Genomic DNA, 25,248 nt, shown 5'->3' with positions numbered 1-25,248 from the left:
AATAATACACCAATATTGACCTCACCATCCAAGCACTCTGGGGAGCCATACAACAGGGGTAAGAACACCAGTCCTAAATACCCCCTGCAATAGGTGTGAGGGCACACAAGTCAGTCAGGCTGGAAAAAGGAGGAGGCAAGATAGTAAACTAATAAAGTGATCCCATGGTCAAAAGCCTGGATGAATACTGAGAAAGTCTATACTCATCTGACTGGTGGAGGTCTACAATGGGATTATCACCCAATCCAGCAAAAAAAAAAAGTCAGCCACAAAAGGAGAGGAGAGCTAACAGTGGTATAATCTTTTTTTTCTTGGGCCATGGAGTGATCATAACATTCTAAAAATGAATACCTGAGGTTACCTGTGGGTTTTCTGTATCCCGAAACAATTCTTGGCAGTTGTGGCTGCAATCTTACTTGGTCTACCTATACTTGGCTTGGTATCAAGAGATCCACAAATTTTCCACTTCTTAATAAGTGATTGAACAGTACTGACTGGCATATTTAAGGCTCTGGGAATCGTTTTCCATCTTTATAATGTTCCATTACCTTGTTACTCAGGCCTTTTGTCAGTTCTTTTTGGATCCACATGGCTCAGTATCTAGCCTGCTCAGTGCATCCATGTAAGAGCTAACAAACTCATTGACTATTAATACACAGACACTAACTGCAATTTATAAAGCCCCAAATGTGGAAATGTAATCTTTAATTGCCATTTTAACTTGTGTGTGTCACCATGTGTGTCTGTACCAAGGACAGACATTCCAGGATATGTAAATTTTGATCATGGCCATTCGGGTGACTTCTGTTATAATTATGATTTCAAAATTAGCCAAACAATGTGATAATAAATGGCTTCACATGATCACTATCCATAAATAAGACAAGTTTTTTTGGATGATCAATCATATTTTTAATATCAATGCCAAAATTTCACGATTTCTGCCAGGGTCTGCAAACCTTTGAGCACAACAGTAGGCCTTGGGCTTAAAAATCTAACTATTAGACAGTGTTAGAATTCCACAGTCCCATATCCAAGGACTGTAAAAATTCCCTGCAGCAGTACCATTCCTGTGCGGGGTTATAGCTCTGTTGGGCTGTGAGTAATGACTAAAAGATAAAAGAAGTATGGGATTTAGAAAAAAAACCAAAACATTATACTCACCTAGGTAGATGCAGCATCTGTTTCCTGCCCTCTGCAAAAAGGACTGAGCGATCAAACACACCGATAGCTCAGCTCTCAGTGGGCTTCAGTCCTCTGCTGGCTGGAAAAGGGTCACAGGAGTGCAGAGGTAACTGCACTACTGTGATCCATAGAAGTACAGACAAAAGAGGTTTGGCTATACTTCTCCTTTAATTTGTCCTGTAAAGATGACACCCATCAATATGTAATTTGTGGAGTGTCAAGTACATATTTGCTTCTAATGTCATCACCAGTCAAAAAGTATCAATAATTCTGAATAATCCATCAAACTTGAACATGTTGGTTGTGGTGTATTTGGTAATTAACCTTACTGTATGCAACTCATCGCATTTCCTAGGAGTTAACGGAAACTTAGATCTATTTTGCTCTAACACTTTATGATGTGCTCTTTTAAGCATGGCCTTGCTAGATCCCATTTGGATTAGTCGGTTTTGAAGTTATTTGGCCTGCAATCTAAAGTTGGATCTGAGGGAGCAGTTGTGGCATAGCCTAACTTATTGGGCATATGGTATACTTTTCACCAGGCCGGCAGGCTAGGAGCTGGTTGCGTACAATACTGAATTGCCAGCAGTGGGTTTTCTAAATAGTGGGGTGGTTAGTGTGCCGCTAGCCTGAATGAAAATGTGCACATCCAAAATTTTTATTTTTAATATTACTATTATTTTACAAGATAGAGCCCATTTACACTTAATCTATTTTTGTAGTGCAGATCGTCATATCGCATATATGTGAATGGGCCTTTAAAGTTTGCATCTTTACTCTTTAGAATAACTGTTAAATAACAATTATATGGGAACAAAATCCCACACAAGTAGCTACTGTACATGCATATTGAAAGCCTGGGTGTAAAGCTGAGATCTTACTGTGTCTTCTAGCACAAAAGTGGGAAGAGCGGGGTGTCCCTCTTCTGAGTCCAGTAGCGGCTTACTTTCTACAAAACAGCCACAGGAAGCGCAAGCAGAGAGAGCCTGGTTTTGGCTCTGGCTTAAAGTGTTATATATGAAATATCCAAAAGCATTATTTAATATATTTTCCTAATGAAAAAAAAATGTACTGAATATAATAAAGGATAAAAAAATATATGTTCCCTATTAAACTAATCCTATTACCTCCGCTGATACATCACACCTATTAGCCAGAGTGAAACCTGCGTAACATTCTTTTTAATTTAGTCTGAGAAGATGACTGATAACTTTAGCAATTTTAGACATGACTGTAAACAGCTAAAAAGAAAATGAACGCCAGTTCGAAATAATTAAGGCATTTGGTGCTAAAATAAAGTGACCGGCATTTTACTTAATCATGCAACACAGCCTGCAAGTTCTTCAAAGGCTTTGCAATTTCATAACAGGAAAGTGGGAAACTGAAAAGAGAAGACATACAGATTTCCAGTCCAAAGCTGGCCATACATGGGTCGAATTCTGAAAGAATTTTCTTTCCAAAATCTTTTCTAAGAATTTTTGTTCGAATTTTGCATCATTAGTGGGCCACAGCAATGGCCAATTTTCGAGCGACCATCGAATTTGAGTGATCGGGCATGTTGGAAATTTTTGTGAAAAATAATGAATTTCTAATCAATGATGGAAGAATTGTGCAAGAAATGTAATTGAAAAAGAACTGAGCAGGAGCGGTGACCTGGAAAGAGGAGAAAATTCTTGGCCACAAAAATTCTTTTCTGTAGCAACATGAGATGAAATTTAAGGCTTGGTTGGTCAAATTTTGAAATCAATGGTGGCACCATCGAATTACAAAATGCACAAAATTTCTGATTTTCTAAAGAAAATTCTTTCAGAATTTTACCCATGTATGGCCTGTATAAAGTCCTATAGACACTTGCAAACAGATGTGGGAGACCTAGCAGGGTTTCCCTGCAATTAGCTGCAGATGGGAAGCCCCATTGACAACTGCCACAGCTATTTGCAGCCACCTGCATGTAAACACTCTTAGATCGATTGCCTGCAAATGATCAGCCCTAGATGCAGACTGTGAACCCAGAAATGGTAATAAGCTTGTTTCTTCCCATGCTCATTCATCATAGAGCATATCCACTTGCTTACTGTGCTTACAGTGGTTTACCGCCATCCCAGGCTTCCCAGAGGAACTGGAGAACCCGGGAACCAGGGGGATGGCACCTTCTCGGTACTGTAAAAGTGATCAGGTGCCTGTTTAGCCCCCTGGATCACTTTTACATGACAGTCACTGCACTGAAAAAAACAATATCTAAGACAATAAAGAACATACCTTGGTAGACAAAGAGTTAAAGTGCTAGGATAAATTATATTGCCATTGCATTTATGAAATTAAATCTGTCTCCTAGCCTGTCTGAGCCATTTCAATTGTTAGTTAAAACTCATTTGATAAAATATGCCTGGCAGCAAATTAAAGAGAACCAAACATCAGAAATATTTTCATGCATGCTAAATAATGTGTCAGTGTAACACTTGCAGGTATTTATTAGGTCTCACAGAGATCACAGTACTCCTTCCAACTATGCCTTCACCCACCTTTCTCCCCAGAAGGCTGATACCAGCTTTGATCAGTCATTTACTGTCAGTAGCTACTTCCTGGACAGAGATGCTGGCTCAGAGATGATAAACCATATGTTAATCCTGATGCCTGTGCATATGTTCCAGGCTGTGTGAACACGTCTCCCACATATTAGACCCCTGCTGCATCTCACTTTCTAACTTGTTAGAAATAGGTCCAACTACTTGAACATTTAAATTAATCTTGAAGATCCAACAAAAGTTAAACGATATCTAAAGCAATCCTGAACATTGTATACTTATTAACCTTTTTGCTGCCATTGACGTAAAAACTACGGTGGTAGCAGCGGGTTGTTTGACACACACTAGTGTGTATATATTTGACAAGGCTGTCAGATGGAAGCGATCCAGCAGCTAGGCAGGTGCTCGATCTCATCCAAACAGCCCTGGTAAAGGCTGCCCCTCCCTGCACATACATCTCTGTCATGTATCCCAGGCTCCAACAGTGTACCAGGGACCGGCATGGCAGGTGCTGCCAGGTAGAGGGGAGAAAGCAGAGTGGATATCCATCCAAAATGTCACTTTCTGGTCCTTGTTTCACTTTTCGGTCATTGTTTCACTTTTCCCAGCGTGTATGGCTCGGGAAAAAGTTGATGGAATGCGGTCTGCATTTCATCAGCCTCATAGAAGTACAAATGAGACATCAAGGGTCCTTTAGACTTGTGGTGTCTCATTAAAGAGAACCTGACAGCAAAAAAAGTATCACATAGGGGACATTTTGTTAAGTAGATGTTTTATTACACAATTGTAAACAATTAGTTACACCCAAGCATTTAAAATCTCCTGAACACTTTTGGGGGTCCTCACTCCCAAACACATGCATGTACAAACGTAAATGCATGCATCGGGGGCTGCACAAGAAAATGTTGATTGCCCTACACATGTTGCATAGCACCGTGTGTACCAGAGTGAGGGCAATAATTCTAGTATCAGAGCTTCTGGGTAACTCTAAACTAATGACATACTGTATATGTGGTTTCAAAAGTGTTGCCTCTGGAAAATATAGTGTACCAAAGTTTGACATGCTGGGTATCTATTTACCCGCCACAACTTTACCTGTTATATTTTATCAAAAAAATTTGGATGTGTTGTTGTGCCCTATTATTAAATTTTACTGTATTTTACAAAAATTTTGCGTTTCCTGAACCGTTGTGCTAAAATTGTGTAAATATAAAAAACTGGAGCTACCACCATTTTATCCACTAAGGCCGGGGTCAGCAACCCATCGATTGAGATTTACCTAATGATCGCAGGAAGCCGTCAGGTAGATTACGATCAGGACAGTACCGAACCGTCCCCCAGCCTCTGCAGATCTACTTTACTAGCAGAGTGGAATGGGAGGCAAAACAGTGCTGGATGGATGGTGGGAGCACAGAATCTGCTTTAGTTAACAAGCAGGTGATTGGTTTCTAGGCAGTCTGCTCTGATGTACAGCTGTAAGGTAGCAGAGAAGTACCTACACACAGCTGTGACACTACTTGTGGGGGACAGAGAACACTTCTTTGGGCAAGCAGAGGAAATAGCTATGGGTAGGCAGAGGACAGTGCTTGGAGGAGGCACGGGACACTACTGTAGAGGGGAGGAAGATGCAGAGGACACGTGTGTGTGTTTCTTCATGCCGTGTTTAAATTGGGGACCTGATTTTCTTTTTTAAAAGGGTGACTCTGCTGCAGCCCTCCTACCTAATCACCCAGGGATCTTTAAATTCCTCCAGAGGTGGATCTCAATCTCTGAAAAGTTGCCTACCCCTGCTCTCAGGTTTACGCTTTCAAAAAATATATAATGTTTGGGGGTTTTATGTAATCTTCAAGGCAAAAACTATTTTTGAAAAGTGTCCAAAAACTCAAAAATGGCTTTGGCAGTGGAAAGGTTAAAAATTGATCTGTGGTCAATAAAGTCAATTTTTCAGTGTCCCGTTTTAAACAGTCTCTGACGCCTTTTAATTAAGCCTGTACTGAAATACTAAGGCTGCTACATGCTTTTTGTGAAAAGAATATATAGCTGATGTGAATTGCAGCAGCAGGAATCTTCTGATTCCTACTATGACTGCGAGCAGCTATGTGCGACCGTCGGCTCCGTTCACTATAATGACAGGTCGTAGCTATTTGCATCTCACTTTGTGAGCATCTAGCAGTGATCACCGCAGGAAAGTCATCATTATAGTGAACAGCAGCCGCCGGCACCCCATCATTTTAGTGAACAGGGTCGTAAGCCACACCTAGCCACTCACAGCCGCAGCAGGAATCTTCTGATTCCTGCTACTGCAATTTGCACCAGCCTAAATCCATGGTGTGAATGTAGCCCTATATACAGTATATGTACAGTATGAGGGGTACCTCTTATAAAAAGATACATCATTTAGTACAGATACAGTGGATATAAAAAGTCTACACACCCCTGTTAAAATGTCAGGTTTCTGTGATGTAAAACAATTAGACAAAGATAAATCATTTCAGAACTTTTTCCAGCTTTAATGTGACCTATAAACTGTACAACTCAGTTGAACAACAAACTGAAATCTTTTAGGTGGAGGGAAGTAAAAATAAAAACTAAAAGAATATGGTTGCATAAGTGTGCACACCCTTAAATTAACACTTTGTTGAAGCACCTTTTGATTTTATTACAGCAGTCTTTTTGGGTATGAGTCTATCAGCATGGCACATCTTGACTTGGCAATATTTGCCCACTCTTCCTTGCAAAAACACTCCAAATCTGTCAGATTGCAAAAGGCATCTCCTGTGCACAGCCCTCTTCAGATCACCTCACAGATTTTCGATCGGATTCAGGTCCGGGCTCTGGCTGGGCCATCCCAAAACGTTAATCTTCGACTGGTGAAGCCATTCCTTTGTTGATTTGGATGTATGCTTTGGGTCGTTGTCAAACTGACAGAAGAAGTTCTTTTTCATGTTCACCTTTCTAGCAGAAGCCTGAAACTTTTGTACCAATATTGAGTGGTATTTGGAACTGTTCATAATTCCCTCTACCTTGACTAAGGCCCCAGTTCCAGCTGAAGAAAAACAGCCCCAAAGCGTGATGCTGCCACCACCATGCTTCACTGTAGGTATGGTTTTCTTCTGGTGATGTGCAGTGTTGTTTTTGCGCCAAACATATCTTTTGGAATTATGGGCAAAAATTTCAACCTTGGTTTCATCAGACCATAACACATTTTCCCACATGCTTTTGGGAGATTTCAGGTGTGTTTTTGCAAAATTTAGTTGGGCTTGGATGGTTTTCTTCCTAAGAAAAGGCTTCTATCTTGCCACTCTACCCCATAGCCCAGATATATGAAGAATACGGGAGATTGTTGTCAACTCCTACTATCTTATTCCCCATAATCCTCATCCTCGGCAAAAGTGTCATGCATTCAAGGGATAGCCCTTTGAAGAACACAAGGAGTTTCTAAAGAACCTTGACATTTGCTTCAGATGTTTCACATTTAGCCAGAAACTGCAAGGCTACAGTTAAGTGTTTGGAATGTGACAGCACGTATCAGCTATACATCAAGGCCCCTTTAAAAGAGACTCTATATTCACCAAAGAGCTTTCACCTGCATCAGGTTATGGCAGGAAGAGCAATGACCAGTCACCTCCAACAATCATGTCAAAATATAATGAGCTATGTCATAAAGGCCTTTCTTTTTTGTACATCATGGGGCACACAGCAGGTTATAAATCATGACTACCTGGGTTAAGCGCCACCTATAGGTGAATGCACACTGGCAGAAACAGACAGGAAGTCCTCATCTACATAACCCCTCCTATACAGGAAGAACTTCAGTTTTTTAACAGTTTCTGAAGGTGATGGTCAGGTGTAAACCTCTCTGCACAAACACTGTCATGTGCTCAAAATGGTTCCAACAAGGATCAAGAGTTTGGTGCTTTCCAGATCTATTCCTATGGCTGAAATAACAGGACCATTTGGAGCTGGACCCTGCATATCTGAAACCCTGTGCAGTAATGACTAACCAAAGTGTTTCTAGTAGGGTGCTGTGAAGGTCCAGGGCAGGGGACCCCAAGAAAAGGAAACCAAATCCCTGAGGGTCTACTTAAACATTGCCCACAGCAATGGGTGAAGGTTGGATCTTTTTCTTCCTAGACAGATCCTGTGGTGAGATTGGTAAGTCCCTGTAAGCCATTTTTGGTATCCATTTTATTGCTGCTTTTAAATTAATGTGTGCATTTTCCCCCTTTCCCCTAATAGAGGCAACTTTTAATGAGCTGCTGTGTTCACTGTTCTTCAGGGACAACCAGGGAAAGCTGTTAAGATGTATGGTGTTTCAGACAACCAAAATAGTAATTTCGTTGCTAATTCAGAGTTCTTTGACATCTTTAAAGAAAATAAAGGTTTGTTTAAAAAAAAAACAAAAAACAAACATGTCATACTTAACTGCTTTGTGTAATGGTTTTGCACAGAGCAGCCCCTATCCTCTTCTTCTTGAGAGGGGGCTCAGGTGAGTATTAGCGAGGGCTGTGGGGGGAGCAGCACACAGAAGATTTTTTACCCTACATGCATAGAATGCATGAAGCTAAAAAACCTTCAGCCTTCACAACCACTTTAGCAAAAGGAGAGAAGTACTGTCCTACATCATGCATACACGTGCTGGCACAGTAGAAACCGCAGAAAGAATCACCCTTGCTGGAGAATTAATTAGATTAGACATAAAAGAGACTGAAGGAATTCATTTTCCTACACTTATTCTGTGCAATCAAATACCTATTGATAAACAGTAAATTTCTATACAGAAGATGCATGTTACATGCATGGCATTAAAGTCTATATACCACCTTTGGAAGATAATTCTGTAACAGATCCCCCACATGCCACGCCCACAGCGACTAGCTGAGGCGCGCACGTGCGGCCGTGACAGGGGGTATGAGGGTTTAAAGGGGACTTAACCGTATATAAGATCAGCCGTGACACACTTTCACAGTCCGCACTACCTTTGGCCACCACCAGATGGAGACTCCACTCCAATCCAGCTGGTCGACCACACACTGGCAGATACAAATCTTACATACAATCTGGTGCACTGATTAGAGTTTAGGACTAGCTTAGTAATTACACACCCTTCTAAGGTCCCTCCAGCTACCTACAGCTTGAATCCCGGTGTTAATCACCCTTCCACTGTCCACACCCCCCCCCCCCGCACCAGACACACCACAAAAGGTAGCCTGCCACCACCCAACAGTTTATCCACAGAACGGTCTGCTGGGACACTCCACACACACATAGATCTCCGAAAGGCACTAAAATACAATACAATTTAATCTAATCCAATCTAATCTCTCCAATCTAATCTCTTCGAAGATATGAGCACATGCATAAATACACAGAAGTCACTAATTAATTTTAAGATTTAATTTCCCGAAAGTGGGCAGTGCATAATATATGTACAAAATATAAAAAGTTATAGAAACACAAAAAATACAAGAAGACACACAAATGACTATTCACTATAAAATAAAAAGGGAATAAAAGACAGAAGTAAAACTTTACCAGTATTTACCCTGCGACTGGAGCAAGTCAGAGAATCAGCAATCCGTTGGTCGATCGAACCAGCTCCGTACGAATAGCAAATGTCCCAGTGTCCGGGTACCCCATTTATGGGGATATGGACATAGGCGGGACATTAGTCCTCGGCCATCCTGTACCTGCCCACAGGATGTTCTGGGTGTTGACCTGCCCAAGTTCAATCGGGCCAAGACCGGCTTGAAACACCAAGTCGGGGTTTGGATTTCCGACACCAGCGCATGAGTCCGATCGCGACAGTACCAAACACCATTCGACTGTCGCCATCCAGCGCCACCTAACCATTTCCTGCATTTTCCTGGCCTGTCTAAACCACAAATATGATTTTTAGTGCAGATGTAGCCTACAGAATGCCCAAATAGAAGGGAGTATGTTCATCTCTCTGCAACTAATATTTTAGCTTTTATGAGGGATGAAACATACTTCTTTGATGTATGTATATTCCCTTTAGAGCTTCCAATGTCAGGCAGACAACCCGGCTGCAGTCAATTCCTCCAAACTGGTTTTCCCAGAATGTGACAACCTTATTAACACAAAAGGCGTCACCTCCCAGAAGCCGGGCTTTTCAGCCTAATTGATGCTAATTGTACCTCATTTCCCCAATGACAAGGACTGAATACACATCCTTAATGACAATGGAATGTCCCTACAGAATATACACCCTTAAGGACAATGGAATGTCCCTACAGTTACGATTACATATTGCTACTGATCACATCCTATCTACTCAAATCTGTACATTTATGTCACATGCACGTTACATCATTCATATGTACGGTACAAATTTCAAAATCGTTTTTCTACTGGAAAGAGACATTTCAAGAGTCCACAATGTATAAGAGAGCACAGATGTTTTTTGTAACGGTCCTTATGACCAAAAGGACCAAACTAGGCTGAGTCATTATTGTTACTCCTTCCTCCAGAAAGAAACAGAAAGAAATCACTATGCGCACTTGCAAAATGATTGTGAAAGAGCTCAAGACATCCCTTCATCTCCCAAAACATGTGCTAGGGGATCCCAACAGAGATAACCACTCCATTAACGAGACTTTCTGACAGTAATCAAGTCTACATCAGAGAATCATCTTACAGCAGTGTCAGTAAACAATATCTCAAATTACGTTCGATGGCAACAAAACTGAACTTTCAATAGGTGTCCAGGAATCTATTAATGTTTAGATGCTGTATGACAAGACAGATATCCAGTTCATGGATTGTGTAACTAACCAATCATCATCCATTTCTGGTAGATACTACAGAGTTGATCAAAGTGAACCAGCTGCAAACCCAAGCCAGGCCTACCACCAATGGATGTACACCTGGCAAATACAAAACAAATGTTTCTTCTCATAAAAAGTCCCAGCGAGACATTACAATAAAGGTGACTTGGACTTAGGCTGCAATTCAGTTGCATATCTATCTATTAAGATCTAAGCCGACCTGGCTCAAGCAACGCACCAGGAATCTTGATGGCAGTTTGTAGCCTGGGAAATGTATCAAAGTCTTCTCCCCAGTCTTTAAACAAGAAGATTCTCCACTTCACAGGTTGAAAAGCAGAGCCTTCAGATAACAGAACTATCCAGAATACTTTCAGATTAAGAAAGACTTGTCCACATATACAACTAAGTGGTTACGCATGCTTTGCCACAAATTAAGCAGTGATTTGATGCCTTCAAGTACTATTTCAGATATCAAGACTGCAACATCAAGATCACCCTAGATGGTTTTTTTGGACTTATGCATATACATGTTGCATGTTCTCCCTCTCTTGCTTCTTTTTTAGCCCCATCCTTTATGGACTGATATTAGGTTAAAGTAAAATCTAAACATTTCAGGCGGGGAGTGTTCTGTCCTACCTATGTGTATTTTTTCTGGCATTATCAGGTTAACATTGTTTGTTATATGCTGACATCTAGTGGCAGTTTTGGGTGACTGCAACTTGTTTACTAATGTAATTTGATATCTTCCTCTTTCCTCCCCTCATGTTTGGTGCTATTTAGTTCAGTTTCTTCCATGTTCTGTTAGTTTTAGTACTTCACAGAGACAGAGCTTAGGAAAGTCACAGTCTTCTTACTCTTCAAAAGACTGGAAAAACATCCTCTATATTGCAATTATCTTAAATAAAATTGCATTGTATTTAACTTCTGTGTTTCACTGAAGAGGTGAGCTGCCTGTGGGTGGTGTCAAGTCAGCAGATGACCATACTGTCCAGATAGACTGGGTAAAAGGAAGTATGTCAAAGCATAAAGTGTCATTTGAAACAGAACAATCATCATTCCCACTTCATATCCAGCAGTGTTTAAAAAAAGAATATACATTTCTTCTTACCTGTCAAGTGAAGGCAGCAAAGAAATAACAGCAAGGGCAGAAAGTTTTCTTCTCTCGGGCTGTGTAATGTTATCCATTCGATCCACCCACATTTCAATTACATTCCCAAGTACAAAGTTAGCCTACAGATTAGGAAAAAAAAACACTGAGTTTTGTACAGAAATCACCCCGGATTGCAGCGATAATCTGTCCTGTCTCCTGGGTCATTCGTACAATAAACAGGCTTAACAAACAGTTTTAACTGATCGGCCCAGGATGCGATGAAAGCCATGACTGTATAATTATTCTGGCAGTAATTCCTTACAAAATAGGGAGAAGTGTGTTCTAACACAGCCCAGAGGCTCTTCTCTTTTGTAATTAGTGGGTGAGAACTCATTTCACTGAATGCTACACTGCATTTATAGTGTTTCTCCTACAGAACAAATGAAAAACCTAGACCTTATCATTTTTCATGTAAACCAAAAACTCTAACCTCATTACCTGAATGTTTCTGGAGAATTGCGCTGCAATTATATGTTCTGTTCCTTCTAATGACGGCATAGCTGTAAGGTATATACAAGCTATATGAAAGAGGATGTGATCGGGATATTTAAATGAACACAAAGGCCATTTCTAGATACATAGCATGTTACTTTCATGTAAGTGTCTGTACTATCTGGGCTTGTACATCAAAGTAGTGAATGTTTAAAGGGGTAATTAAGTTCATCAATGAGTTCATCCAGCCCATTTATGAACCTCTTAATTAAAATATGTACGTTTCACACTGTGTAGGGTACAGGTTTCACTTTTTCACTGATGGCAATCCAGTCTCCCTATAGCGTTCACATTATTTTCTCATGCTCGTAGAAAGCATTTCAAGCACTTACTAATTACAGTGAACTGGCACAGGTGGTTGCTAGATACCCTCAGGTGCAACATTCTACTGTCACAGTTTCTGCTTCTTCCTTTCTCAATATAGTGCCCCACATTTTCTTTATTCAGAAAGTCAGTTTGAAAATCTAATGCCTAGTACACACAATAAGAAAATCAGACGAAAAATACCACTTTCAAAGCGATCGTATGATAATCTGATCATTAGCACACAGCTTTCAAGAGCCAATCATGACAGTTCATGTGAAATTATTTGAAGGGACAAACACTAAAATTTCTCGTACGATGCCAGAACGTACAGTTTTTGTTTAATCAGTACAGTAATCACCTGAAAAAAAAAATGGAAGACCAAAACCACACATGCCCAGAAACAAAATAATACATTACGATGCAATCCAATACATTACATTACATCACTGCCAAAACTGTATTCTGTTGTATGAGAATCTTCATAACTTTAGTAACTGCTTCATTTTTGATATGAGACTAGCATGCAAAAAAACCCAAAAAAAACAGTAATTCATCTGTTAAACTCATTGTGTGTACAAGGCTTTAATCTTCACAAAGGCTCTGTTTGCCACCCTGACCTTCTTGTGGCAATGCTTGAGACAATGGGATAAGAGACAGTGGGGTTCAAACAGGACATGATAGAGCAGTAACCTTTCCTTCTGAAGGTACGACATAACATCAGAGGTTACAGACCAAAATCAGATAAAAGAGTCCAAGATATATTGAACTGTTGATAAAAAAAAAGTCATATAAAAAGGTACAATACCACGCCCCCTTCTTTAGAGCAAAAGAATGGGCAAAAACATTCATAAAGATAAAAACTGTTTTACTTTTCCTTAATGTTTCTGTGATTATTTATTATCTTAGCTGATATTTTTCTATCAATCAGTCACATACATCTATTTAATTATTCATTTATTATAAACTTGCTTAATTAATTAATTTTTTTTAATATATTATTGGTAATACTAACACTTTTCAGTTCAGAATTATTTTACCGCAGACAGCACAATCTTCTTATTAGCACTGTCACACTCCCTCCTGTTCACACTGACTTGGCCTACATGTCACTCACCTTCTGTCAGACTCCTCCCTCCTTGCCTCCCTGTAAGTTCTGCCATGCTCTTCCTCCAATCCCCAGGACTTTCAGTCTCCTCTCTCACCCCCCCCCCCCTCCTTCACTCGATCAATGTCCCTCTTCTCCAATCCCCAGGGCCTGTTCCATCCTCCCCTTCATCTATTTTTCCTATTTAAACCCTAAAGAGCAGTACAGCCATCCTCCATTGCTGCTGTCAAGTTTTCCCTCTATGAGCAGAGTTCAATACTGTTTCTAATACAGGTAATCCTCTCAATGTGGTTACTTTCTGTTTGTTACTCTTGTATTTTTTATCATAATCATAGCACAAACGTTGGTTGTTATTCATTATTTGATACAGATTTCACTGATTCTCTGAGTCCATCCAAGTTTGTTGAGGTTTAGTTCTCACTATTCCACCCATTCTGTCTAATGTTAAAGGGTAATTCTACATTCGTGGGAAAAAATACAGTGTATACAACTGCTACACAAGTCATATTGTAATAGAATGTTATTAAAAATGGCCTTTCATTTTTAATCTGCAGTGCAGCACAGTCATGTTTTGTAAAATACAATGCAATATGTCAACCTGTGGCCATTCTGTACACAGATGGTGAACAGTATGACCCCCAGAAATGTAATTTCCTGCTTGTGTGATTGGCTGATATTACCAGACATCTGCACTAAGATACAAGTCAGATTTTGAGCATCCCCAGCAACAAAAATGTCTTTTTGGTGACATACTCCCAAAGGGAAATCACATCTAAAGGAAAGCAGACACTGCCACTTTCCTAATTAGAACCCTGCAGGTGCAGCAGCTGATTGATAATTATTAAATCACTCCCATACAGATTCACTCTGCACATGGACACAGACAACGATATTTCTTCAGAATAACAAAAGGTAGGAATCTGCAACAAAGGGGGAGGGGAATGTTTTTTTCTCAACAAAAGTGTAGTTACTCTTTAAGATATCAATATTGCTTCTCCTGCAGCTCTGATACAAATAAGACCACTATCGGAATTAGTGGTGCACCAAAATGAAAATAGGGGTGCCAAAACCAAAAATTCAAAATGCACTTGGCCGAAAACTGCAACCGGAATGCGCAGTTTTTAAAAATGAATATTTTTTTTTGAAAAAAAATACACTTTAATTAAAAAAACAATATATACCCCAAGTGTTTTGTAAAATATGTAAGAGGATGTTCTGGCGAGTAAATAGATACCCAACATGTCACGCTTTAAAATTGCGTACGCTTGTGGAATGGCATGAAACTGCGGTACTTAAAAAAATCTCCATGAGTGATGCTTTAAAAATTTCTACAGGTTAGCAGTGTAAAGTTACAGAGGAGGTCTAGAGCGGACGGGGGCACTTTAAACTTTAAAAAAAAATTATTTTTTTTTTGCACTGTTCCTTTTAAAAAAATTGTTATCACTTTTATTCTTATCACAAGAAATGTATGCATCCCTTGTGATATAAATAATAAGTGGCAGGTCCTCTTTATGGACAGATATGGGGTAAATAAGACCCCACATCTCTCCTCTGCAATGTAAAGCATTAGATCAAAAAAAGCATTGATCTAGTACTTTAAAAAAAAAAAAATGGCCGGAACTGGAAGTGACATCGCTCTGGTCCTCCAAGGGCATAGACATGTGTGGCAGCCATCTTTCCTTCTCTCATCTCTATGCCCAACGCCAGGATTGATGGTTTCCCAGGTAAGACTGAACTACCGAGCGGCAGGCCGGCGACAGCGGATGGCCGGCTTTGAGGGGCGGAGTTTTTTCGGCACCTGTATCAGTGCTTTTTTTTTCATTTCGGCCGACAGTTAAATGGGGTGTTTTTGTCCGAAACATTTCGTGCACCGGAATTTTGGTGCATTCCTAATAGAAATCATTGAGTACTGTCACGACATTTGTCATGAATAAAGTCCTGGCAGCTCCTGCTTTCCTCTACATGCACACCTGCAGACATGAATACATCTACTTAACCTCCCTGGCGGTATGATTATTTCAGATTTTTGGTGCTGAAAGCGGTACCATTATTTTGCATAGAAATATGTATTTTTTTTATTGTAGGCTGTAATTTTTAGGAATAACTCACTAAAATCTGTCCGAACAAGAGTCTAGTAAACATCCCGGGTAGGATAAAATTTGAAACACGAAATCATAAATTATAATTTAATAATCATAAAAAATAATAATATAATAATAATATATTTAATTCAATAATATAATCAAACCGAAAACACTGAAATTTGAAATAGAGCGCCAAGTTCGTACATTGCTGAGCAAAGTCGCAAAATCGTTTTCAGTGTCTGATGACGAATTTCCCCCACGAATCATTATCACTCAATTCTGCAAGTGGTTCTGATTTACTATCGCTGTTCTCTAGCTGATCTAAACCCGCTTTTGACCTAAAGGGACGCTTTTTGGACGCCATGGACATTTTCCAGTTTCCAGGCAGAAAGAACAGACAAAATGCAGGCAGGGCACAGGACAAAGCACTAGGGACAAAATGTATGTGAAATGGGTTGAAACAGCAATGTTTTACTATGAAAAATTTTTGAAAAAAATGAAATTTTTCAAAAATTTCAAATTTCCCGCCGCCAGTGGCGGCGCCCGTACGTCCCGACGTCACAGGGCCCGGAACACAGAAGCCGGATGCTGGCATCGGCCGGAGGAGATGGCCGGGGATGCTGCAGGGGACACATCGCGGGAGCGAAGGACAAGGTAAGCTCTGCAGGGACTCCCTATGCAGCGCCGCATGGTAAGCCCGAGTGTAGCTCGGGGTTACAGCTTTTGGCACTAACATTTTACCCCGAGCTACACTCGGGAATACCGCTAGGGAGGTTAATCAGCCTCAGGTAACCACTGACCCGTGTATTCAACTACTGGGACCACTTTTGTTAGGCATAGTGTCTGCAGGTGCTGCTCTATATGCAGACAGGCTAAGGCTGGCCATATATTATATACCTTTCTTGAGAATTTTGCTTTAGATTTACCAAAAGCTATATAATATGAGGTCAAACCTAAACAACACTTTCAATTGTATCCAATTAGGCAGGCCCTTGCACTACATAGTTGAAGGTAAATCTAAAGGAAATTGGGCAGAAAATTGTAAGAAAATTGTATAGTGTATGGCCAGCCTAACTCATATAGAGCTGCTAAATAGTTTTGTTTCAGCTGCTTGATTTTCTAATGCTTGTCTAGCACTTAGATTCTGGCACTTATTCCAACAGCAAATTAGTCAACTTCCCACTGTCAGTATACAATAGAGCAGTGGGAAGGATTCCCCCATTACCACTGACTGTGTTGATGGGGGAATCAAGCGATTTTCTATCCTTCAGCCCCCCCCCCCCCACCGGTTAAAGTAAAGAAAATTAGTCCAGTAGCTTGCCAATTAATCATTGCATAGCAGTTTTGTTTATTGTTTTTTTCTCAGTAGCCAATTAGTTTTCAGCAGCTTTGTTTCCTAAAGGATATAAATATATGTAAAATATGCAGCGCTCATGAACCTACAGGAAACAAACATATAAAACCGGATATACCATATGAGAAGCCAAAACTGAATTGGTGGAATATAAAAGGTATCAGGTAAAATCTAGTCAATAAACTTGTAGTGCACAATCATCGTGACTCCTGTGATAAAGTCAATGAACTAGTTATGCAGAATATCCGTGACTCCTGTGATAATGGAAATGGGTATAGATTGCACTAACCAGATAGCAGAGTTGCTTGCACATGGAGTATATAAGACCTACTCCTGGTTCTCTGGATCTGGAACACTTCAAACGGTGGTGGTCATCTATACAGCAGCCACCAGGTGTCATACATCAGGATCCAGCCTCCAGAGATGTCGATGACAGCCACCAGGGGGATCATATATAGCACCATACATCAGGTAGACAGGAGTCAGGAATCACCTTCAAAAAGGTGGGGGGGCTCCCATGCAAAAAAGAGCCCCAGAAAAGCCTCCAATAGTGTAGTAATCTTTATTAGTTGAAATAGTAGTGCATAGGATGAATCACACTTATATAAAAATCCAAGATGGCCACCGGCCATCCATAAAAGCCATGCGGTGTGTACATTCAGCTTGGGGGCAACTTACGCGTTTCGTGTTCAGACACTTTATCAAAGTAACTAGTTCATTGACTTTATCACAGGAGTCACGATTATTGTGCACTACAAGTTTATTGACTAGATTTTACCTGATACCTTTTATATTCCTGTAGGTTCATGAGCGCTGCATATTTTACATATATTTATACGCTTTTGGAGGTCCTTTTATGCTAGCGGCTATTTATCCTACTATTTACACCCAGCGCTTGATTACGTTTTTTTTATATATTCTTAAAGGATATGTTCACCTTTGGGAACATGTAACATGTTCCCATAGCTGCAGCCGCTGCCCTCCTCCCTCTGATAGATAGTATGGGGAGAAGTCTCCCTGTACTATCTGTCATATTTTCAAACAGCGCAGCCGTGCGGGGTTCCACCCACACGGCTGCATCATTCATTCACGGACTTCCGTGAATGAATGAACTGCATGTCCCGACAGCCTTAACGGTTGTGGCCTTGTACGTACGTCAAGCAGATATTCTGACAGGTCTGCAGGAGACCTGCATTCCATCAGCGATCTACTGATCACTGGTGCAATGCTTTCCATGCTCCTGTAGACAAAAATAATAAATGCACATTTTTTGGCTGCAAAAAAATGTGCATTTATTATTTTTGTCTAAAAGGTGAATGTATCCTTTAAGCCTGGCCCACACAGGCAGTTGTTTTTTTATTTTGCTCAACCCAGGAGGCTGAACTAAAAAAAAAAAAAAACTGATGATGTTAGCACAGCGATCTACCCGCTGAGCAATTCTGTTCTGACTGGGGGAGTGCCTCTCTGCCACAACACACTGGTCAGCACCCGCAGCCATTGACTGCAATTGCTGATTGGATGCCAATTGGTTGCAACTGCACATGCAAAGTGAACAATCTGTTTACCTTAGTAAATCCACCCCTTAGGGTTTTTGTATTTATTTCTTTAATATAAATCATATTTCATCAGTGTGCAAAGAATTTTTGTTTGTGCAAAGAAAATCTCCCCCACACCAATACACCACCACCACCAGCCTGCACTGTTGATACAAGGCAGGATGGATCCATGCTTTCACGTTGTTTATGCCAAATTCTGACCATAACATTTGAATGTTGTAGCAACCAGTCTGCCCATTCTCCTCTCACACCAACAAGGCATCTTCATCCACGCACCTGCAGCTCACTGAATATTTTCTCTTTTTTGGACCATTCTCTGTAAACCCTAGAGATAGTTGTGCGTGAAAATCCCAGGAGATCAGCAGTTTTTGAAACACACAGACCAGCCCGTCTGGCACCTACAACCATGCCATGTTCAAAGTCACTTAAATCCCCTTTCTTCCCCATTCTGATTCTGCTCGGTTTTAAAATCAGCAAGTTGTCTTCCCCACGTCCTAGATGCCTAAATACACTGAGTTGCTGCCATGTGATTGGCTGATCAGCGATTCTGCGTGTTACTAAGAAAATGAACAGGTGTACCTAATAAAGTGGCCGGTGAGTGTATATCGCCTGCAACTTTTACCATTCTACAATTCAACCAAGAAAACCAAAGTCCATGTGACAAGTCCTTTGTTACTATGTGATGTTATAGACTTTATTGTATATATTCATATCTTCATCACTATGACTATGTATTTTGCTTACTCTTGTAACCCTGATAAAAGAGGAGTGGTGCCCCCCCCCCCCTTCAAAAAAAAATGCATTGGTTGTTTTTATATGTCTTTTTTTTATCAACAATTAAAATGGTTTTGGACTCTTTATTCTGATTTGGTATGGCGCTCCTTTCTGTACTTTTATAGGCTGAGCTACTGTTGGGTGTCCAGTTCGGGAGCTGCCTCGCCAGAGCTTGTTTGAAGTTTTCCTTCATCTGACTACACATACAAGTTTAAATGTTCCCAGCACCTCTTTGAGTATGTGGTTTTGTATAACATCGGTGGGCTTCTGCTAACCATCTGGCAGGGTCCCTAAGACTGCTGCCAAGCAGAAACAATTTGGAAGCTACAGAAGGAAGTCGCAGTAGTTTTGTGCAGCTGGGTCAAGAAAGAGACTTATCAGTACAAAGATCTGCATGGAATCTTATTAGTCTTCCAGGTAAGATTAGGAATTATAAGCCAGAAACTTGCTCTGAGTAGAGAGAAGTCATCCTTGACATAGACAACAGCAAAAAACTGAGAGTTATGATTAAGCTATGAGGTTGGCGCAATACGTGTAAACCTTTTTTCCCCCACTGGCATACAGTATGGTGTTTTTAAGCTGCTTTCTATATAATAAAGTGGATATGTGCTTTCGTGCGCCCTCCCGCACTTTCCTTTGATCTACAACACAGGTGTGTGAACTGGGCGCATGCTGAAGGATTGTGAAGTGTGGGAGTGGCGAGAGCAGGAAGGGTTTTATGAGCTGTTCCATAATTATGTTTGCTAGCGTCCAACTTAAAGGTGGCTACATAAAATTCATCCATGGCTCCATTCATCCAATAGGATCCATGACTAAAGTTGCCTGTGTTACAAAAGTTGAAGAGAAGAAGCTGAAATGATGGAATGATAAAATCTGAATGAATATGCTATGGCCCACCTTGGTTGGTGGTTTAGTACTAATGCCGGCATACAGAGTAATTCCAGTCTAAAGAGAACTTGTCTTCTGTAGCATTTATATCCTTTACATAGTGCTTCATACACTGTAAGGACCTGATAAGTTCAAGAGAAAGTGTAGAAAACGTGTGTGTGTGTGTGTCAGGGGCGGACTGCCCATTCGGAAACTCTGGCACTGGGTAAGTAGGGGGCCCCATGAGATGCCCCTGGTACCTTTTATAGGCTTTTCTTGGGTGTGGTTTGAGTGTGGGTGAGGACACGGGCCCCATGATCCCCTATTGCCCGGGGGCCCCATGAGTTGTCAGTCCGCCCCTGATATATATATATATATATATATATATATACAGCGGGGATCGAAAGTTTGGGCACCCCAGCTAAAAATGTGTATTAATGTGCATAAAGAAGCCAAGTAAAGATGGAAAAATCTCCAAAAGGCATCAAATTACAGATTAGACATTCTTATAATATGTCAACAAAAGTTAGATTTTATTTCCATCATTTACACTTTCAAAATAACAGAAAACAAAAAAATGGCGTCTGCAAAAGTTTGGGCACCCTGCAGAGTTAATATCTTGTACTGCCCCCTTTGGCAAGTATCACAGCTTGTAAATGCTTTTTGTAGCCAGCCAAGAGTCTTTCAATTCTTGTTTGAGGTATCTTTGCCCATTCTTCCTTACAAAAGTCTTCCAGTTCTTTGAGATTTCTGGGCTGTCTGTCACGCACTGCTCTTTTAAGGTCTATCCATAGATTTTCAATTATGTTGAGGTCAGGAGATTGTGAAGGCCATGGCAAAACCTTCAGTTTACGCCTCTTGATGTAATCCCCCGTGGATTTCGAGGTGTGTTTAGGATCATTATCCATTTGTAGAAGCCATCCTCTCTTTAACTTCAGCTTTTTCACAGATGGCATCAAGTTACCATCCAAAATTTGCTGAAATTTTATTGAATCCATTATTCCTTCTACTCGTGAGATGTTCCCTGTGCCACTGGCTGCAGCACAACCCAAAAGCATGATTGATCCAACCCCATGCTTAACAGTTGGTCAGAGGTTCTTTTCATTAAATTCTGTGCCCCTTCTTCTCCAAACGTACCTTTGCTCATTCCGGCCAAAAAGTTCAATTTTAACCTCATCGGTCCACAGAACTTGTTTCCAAAATGCATCAGGCTTGTCTATATGTTCATTTGCAAAGTTCAAACGATGATTTTTGTGGTGAGGATGTAGAAGAGGTTTTCTTCTGATGACTCTTCCATGAAGACCATATTTGTACAAGTATCTCTTTATAGTGGAATAGTGTACCACAACTCCAGTGTCTGCCAGATCTTTCTGGAGGGATTGTGCAGTCAAACGTGGGTTTTGAATTGTTTTTCTCACAATCCTGCGAGCTGTTCTGTCTGATATTTTTCTTGGTCTTCCAGATCTTGCTTTAACTACCACTGTTCCTGATGACTAACATTTATTAATTACATTCCGAACAGAGGATATTGACATCTGAAAATGCTTTGCTATCTTCTTATAGCCTTCTCCAGCTTTGTGAGCGTCAACTATTTTCAGTTTCAGTTTTCTAGACAACTGCTTAGAAGAACCCATGGTGCTGATTGTTGGGGCAAGGTCAGATGAGTCTGGGCATTTAAAACCTTTGAGATTGACATAACCTGGTCTTCCCAGACGATGATTGAGAACAATCCATGACACTGGCAGGTCTCAGCTTTGCAAAGGAGGCAGTGCATGCTATAAATTCTGCAGGGTGCCCAAACTTTTGCAGACGCCATTTTTTTGTTTTCTGTTATTTTGAAAGTGTAAATGATGGAAATAAAATCTAACTTTTGTTGACATATAAGAATGTCTAATGTGTAATTTGATGCCTTTTGGAGATTTTTCCATCTTTCCTTGGCTTCTTTATGCACATTAATACAAATTTGTAGCTGGGGTGCCCAAACTTTCGATCCCCACTGTATATGTATATATATATATATAAAAGAAAGGGAGTAGGACTGTCATTGTACATTCATAAATAAAGGCTATGCAGTCTGTGTGTGACATGCAGTCCATTATTATATTGCCTGTTAGAGAAAAGGTGCTAAACTATTTTCTTATACTGACCTCCTGATTGCATTCCAGTGACATTTGATTTAACAGAGAGGAAAAGCAGTTTTTGTTTTGTAGCAGGACACGACCAAGAACTCCAAGGTATGTTGACATGACAACTGGATACCTCTGTAAGGCAAACATATTGGAAATATGTAAGAATAAAGTGCAAATAACACAGAACAGAATTTGTCATACCAAATATCGTTGTGCATATGTACTGTATATGAATAAAACATGAATTAATAAAAAAAAAATAAAACAAAAAAAAACTGTTGCCGGAGGTGGCTGTAAGACTTTAGTGTTTATAATGATGAGTGTGCAGTTCTTAAAGGTATCACTAATCACCACAGCCTTTGCAGCCTGTCTGCACACCAGCATTGAAAAACCTGTAACTCTAAGAAGCATATACCATGACAGGCCACTTTGACAGATTTCATCTGGTCTTGTGGCAGTTGCTTTTTGAGGTAAAGAGCTCTTTTGCAGGGTTGCCTGGACCAGAATTTAGTACAAAGAATTGTGTATTAAGACCGAAGCGAAATAAATCCCAGCTTCAGACAAAACATAAAATGCATAACCAAAACATTTGATAGGTTTGGGAAGGATTAGTCCCATGTTGTTTTACTCCTATCTGTTCACCTTTGCTTCCTGCCCTGCCAACACTTTACCAGACAGAAAATGAGGAGAAGTCTTCAACAGCAGCTCAAAGAGGGATACAAGTGTTAGGGAGAGACTAGAACCTCTATCGAGTTTTTGATTTCTGTTGGTGTCCCCATTGCAGATTTTCCCTTACTTCTTGTCACATGAAACTGCTGTCAGCAAACCGAGCCGTGGACAGCTGTTAAAATCCAGAAAAAAATGTGTTGACTTAGGAGAAACTTCTCTCTGATTTTCTCCTCTGACGCCCATCACCTGGACAAGAAGTGAGGGGGAACAGACAGCAATAAAATCAAATCTTTGCAAAATTTCAAATGTTTCCTCCAAAAGAAAAACATGTTTCTATAGCTGTCTGTATCCCCTTTAGAGATATATCCCCTCACTTTCTGTTATGTCTAACACTCATCAAATAGCCAGAGAAATCTGTTAAATCACGTCAAAAAACTGATCCCTACTCACTCTGTCCAAAACTAAAAAATAAACGATCCTTGTTCTTGCTGTCTGGATAATATACATATCAAATACACAGAAATCTGACTATTACTGAGTGTGTTTTAGTAACTCAGTAAGCTACTGAAGACCTGTAATCGATTACAAAATGGTTAAAAAAATGGGTTCATTAAGCTGCAACCACACGTGGTTGCAAAGTGCTATGTAGCTCAGCCATGTATTAAACAAAAGTTATTTGCCATCATCAGGTCCTTAAAAAAAACAAAACAGAAAACAAATCAGTGTATGGGTGTGCTTTAGTCACAAATACTTATAACAGCAAGTAACAGAATTCCAGTGATTAGAAAATAAATAAACCATCAGCATAGACATACAATTCTGAACAAATTACCTCTCCCTCGAGAATACCCCTAAAGACTGGAGGTAAAAGGGCATGAAACATCTGTGGGCCAATGTCAGGGTTCACCATTAGGACATTCTCAAGCACCTGAAAAAAAAAAAGACACAAGCAATTACTCAAATATATTTATTTTATTTATTACATTTATTATGTATATAGCACTGACAATTTATGCTTTATATACTGTATATCCACATCAGTTCATGCCCTCAAGGAACTTATAATCTGAGGTCCCTATCCCATATGCATACAGTGAGGAACATAAGTATTTGAACACCCTGCGATTTTGCAAGTTCTCCCACTTAGAAATCATGGAGGGGTCTGAAATTCACATTGTAGGTGCATTCCCACTCTGAGAGACAGAATTAAAAAAAAATTCAGGAAATCACATTGTATGATTTTTAAAGAATTTATTTGTCTTGCACTGCTGAACATAAGTATTTGAACACCTAAGAAACAGCAAGAATTCTGGCTCTCAAAGACCTGTTACTGTGCCTTTAAAATGTCCACCTCTACTCCACTCATTAATCTAACTTAGAAGCACCTGTCTGAGCTCTTTAAAGACACCTGTCCACCCCACAGTCAGTCAGACGCCAACTACTACCATGGGCAAGACCAAAGAGCTGTCAAAAGAAAAAATTGTGGACCTCCACAAGGCTGGAAAGGGCTATGGGGCAATTGCCAAGCAGCTTGGTGAAAATAGATCAACTGTTGGAGCAATTGTTAGAAAATGGAAGAGACTAAAGACAACTGTCAGTCTCCCTTGGACTGGGGCTCCATGCAAGATCTCACCTCGTGGGGTATCACTGATGATAAGAAAGGTGAGGAATCAGCCCAGAACTACAAGGGAGGAGCTGGTCAATGACATGAAGAGAGCTGGGACCACAGTTTCAAAGGTCACTGTCGGTAGAACACTACGCTGTCATGGTTTTAAATCATGCATTGCACAGAAGGTTCCCCTGCTCAAGTCATCACATGTCCAGGCCCGTCTGAAGCTTGCCAATGACCATCTGGATGACCCAGAGGAGGCATGGGAGACAGTCATGTGGTCAGATGAGACCAAAGTAGAACGTTTTGGTCTAAACTTCACTCGTCGTGTTTGGAGGAAAAAGAAGGATGAGTTGCATCCCAAGAACACCATCCCTACTGTGAAGCATGGGGGTGGTAACATCATGCTTTGGGGTGCTTTTCTGCGAAGGGGACAGGATGACTGCACTGTATTAAGGAGAGGATAATTGGGGCCATTTATTGTGAGATTTTGAGCAACAACCTCCTTCCCTCCGTCAGAGCACTGAAGATGGGTCATGGCTGGGTCTTCCAACATGACAATAACCCGAAGCACACAGCCAGGATAACCAAGGAGTTGCTCTGTAAGAAGCATATCAAGGTTCTGGAGTGGCCTAGCCAGTCTGCAGACCTAAAT

General features: G+C 40.4%; 1 protein-coding gene across 1 annotated transcript in view; it reads right to left on the bottom strand.

The window, feature by feature from the left end:
* The window catches only part of IPO11 (importin 11), a 661,807-nt gene that overhangs the window by 252,508 nt on the left and 384,051 nt on the right, over positions 1-25,248 (bottom strand). The window contains exons 25-27 of the mRNA XM_089653447.1: positions 23,817-23,912; positions 22,334-22,447; positions 11,607-11,728 (exon numbers count right to left, since the gene is read on the bottom strand). Coding sequence (XP_089509573.1) covers positions 11,607-11,728; positions 22,334-22,447; positions 23,817-23,912 — 332 coding nt within the window. The remainder of the gene's footprint in view (positions 1-11,606; positions 11,729-22,333; positions 22,448-23,816; positions 23,913-25,248) is intronic.

Source organism: Staurois parvus, unplaced genomic scaffold, assembly GCF_062004578.1.
Source record: "Staurois parvus isolate SC_StPar_1 unplaced genomic scaffold, SC_StPar_1.0 ptg000714l, whole genome shotgun sequence".
In the NCBI taxonomy this organism is placed as follows: domain Eukaryota; kingdom Metazoa; phylum Chordata; class Amphibia; order Anura; family Ranidae; genus Staurois; species Staurois parvus.
Note: the sequence above shows the minus strand (reverse complement) of the source record. Positions and strands in the feature narration are given on the sequence as shown.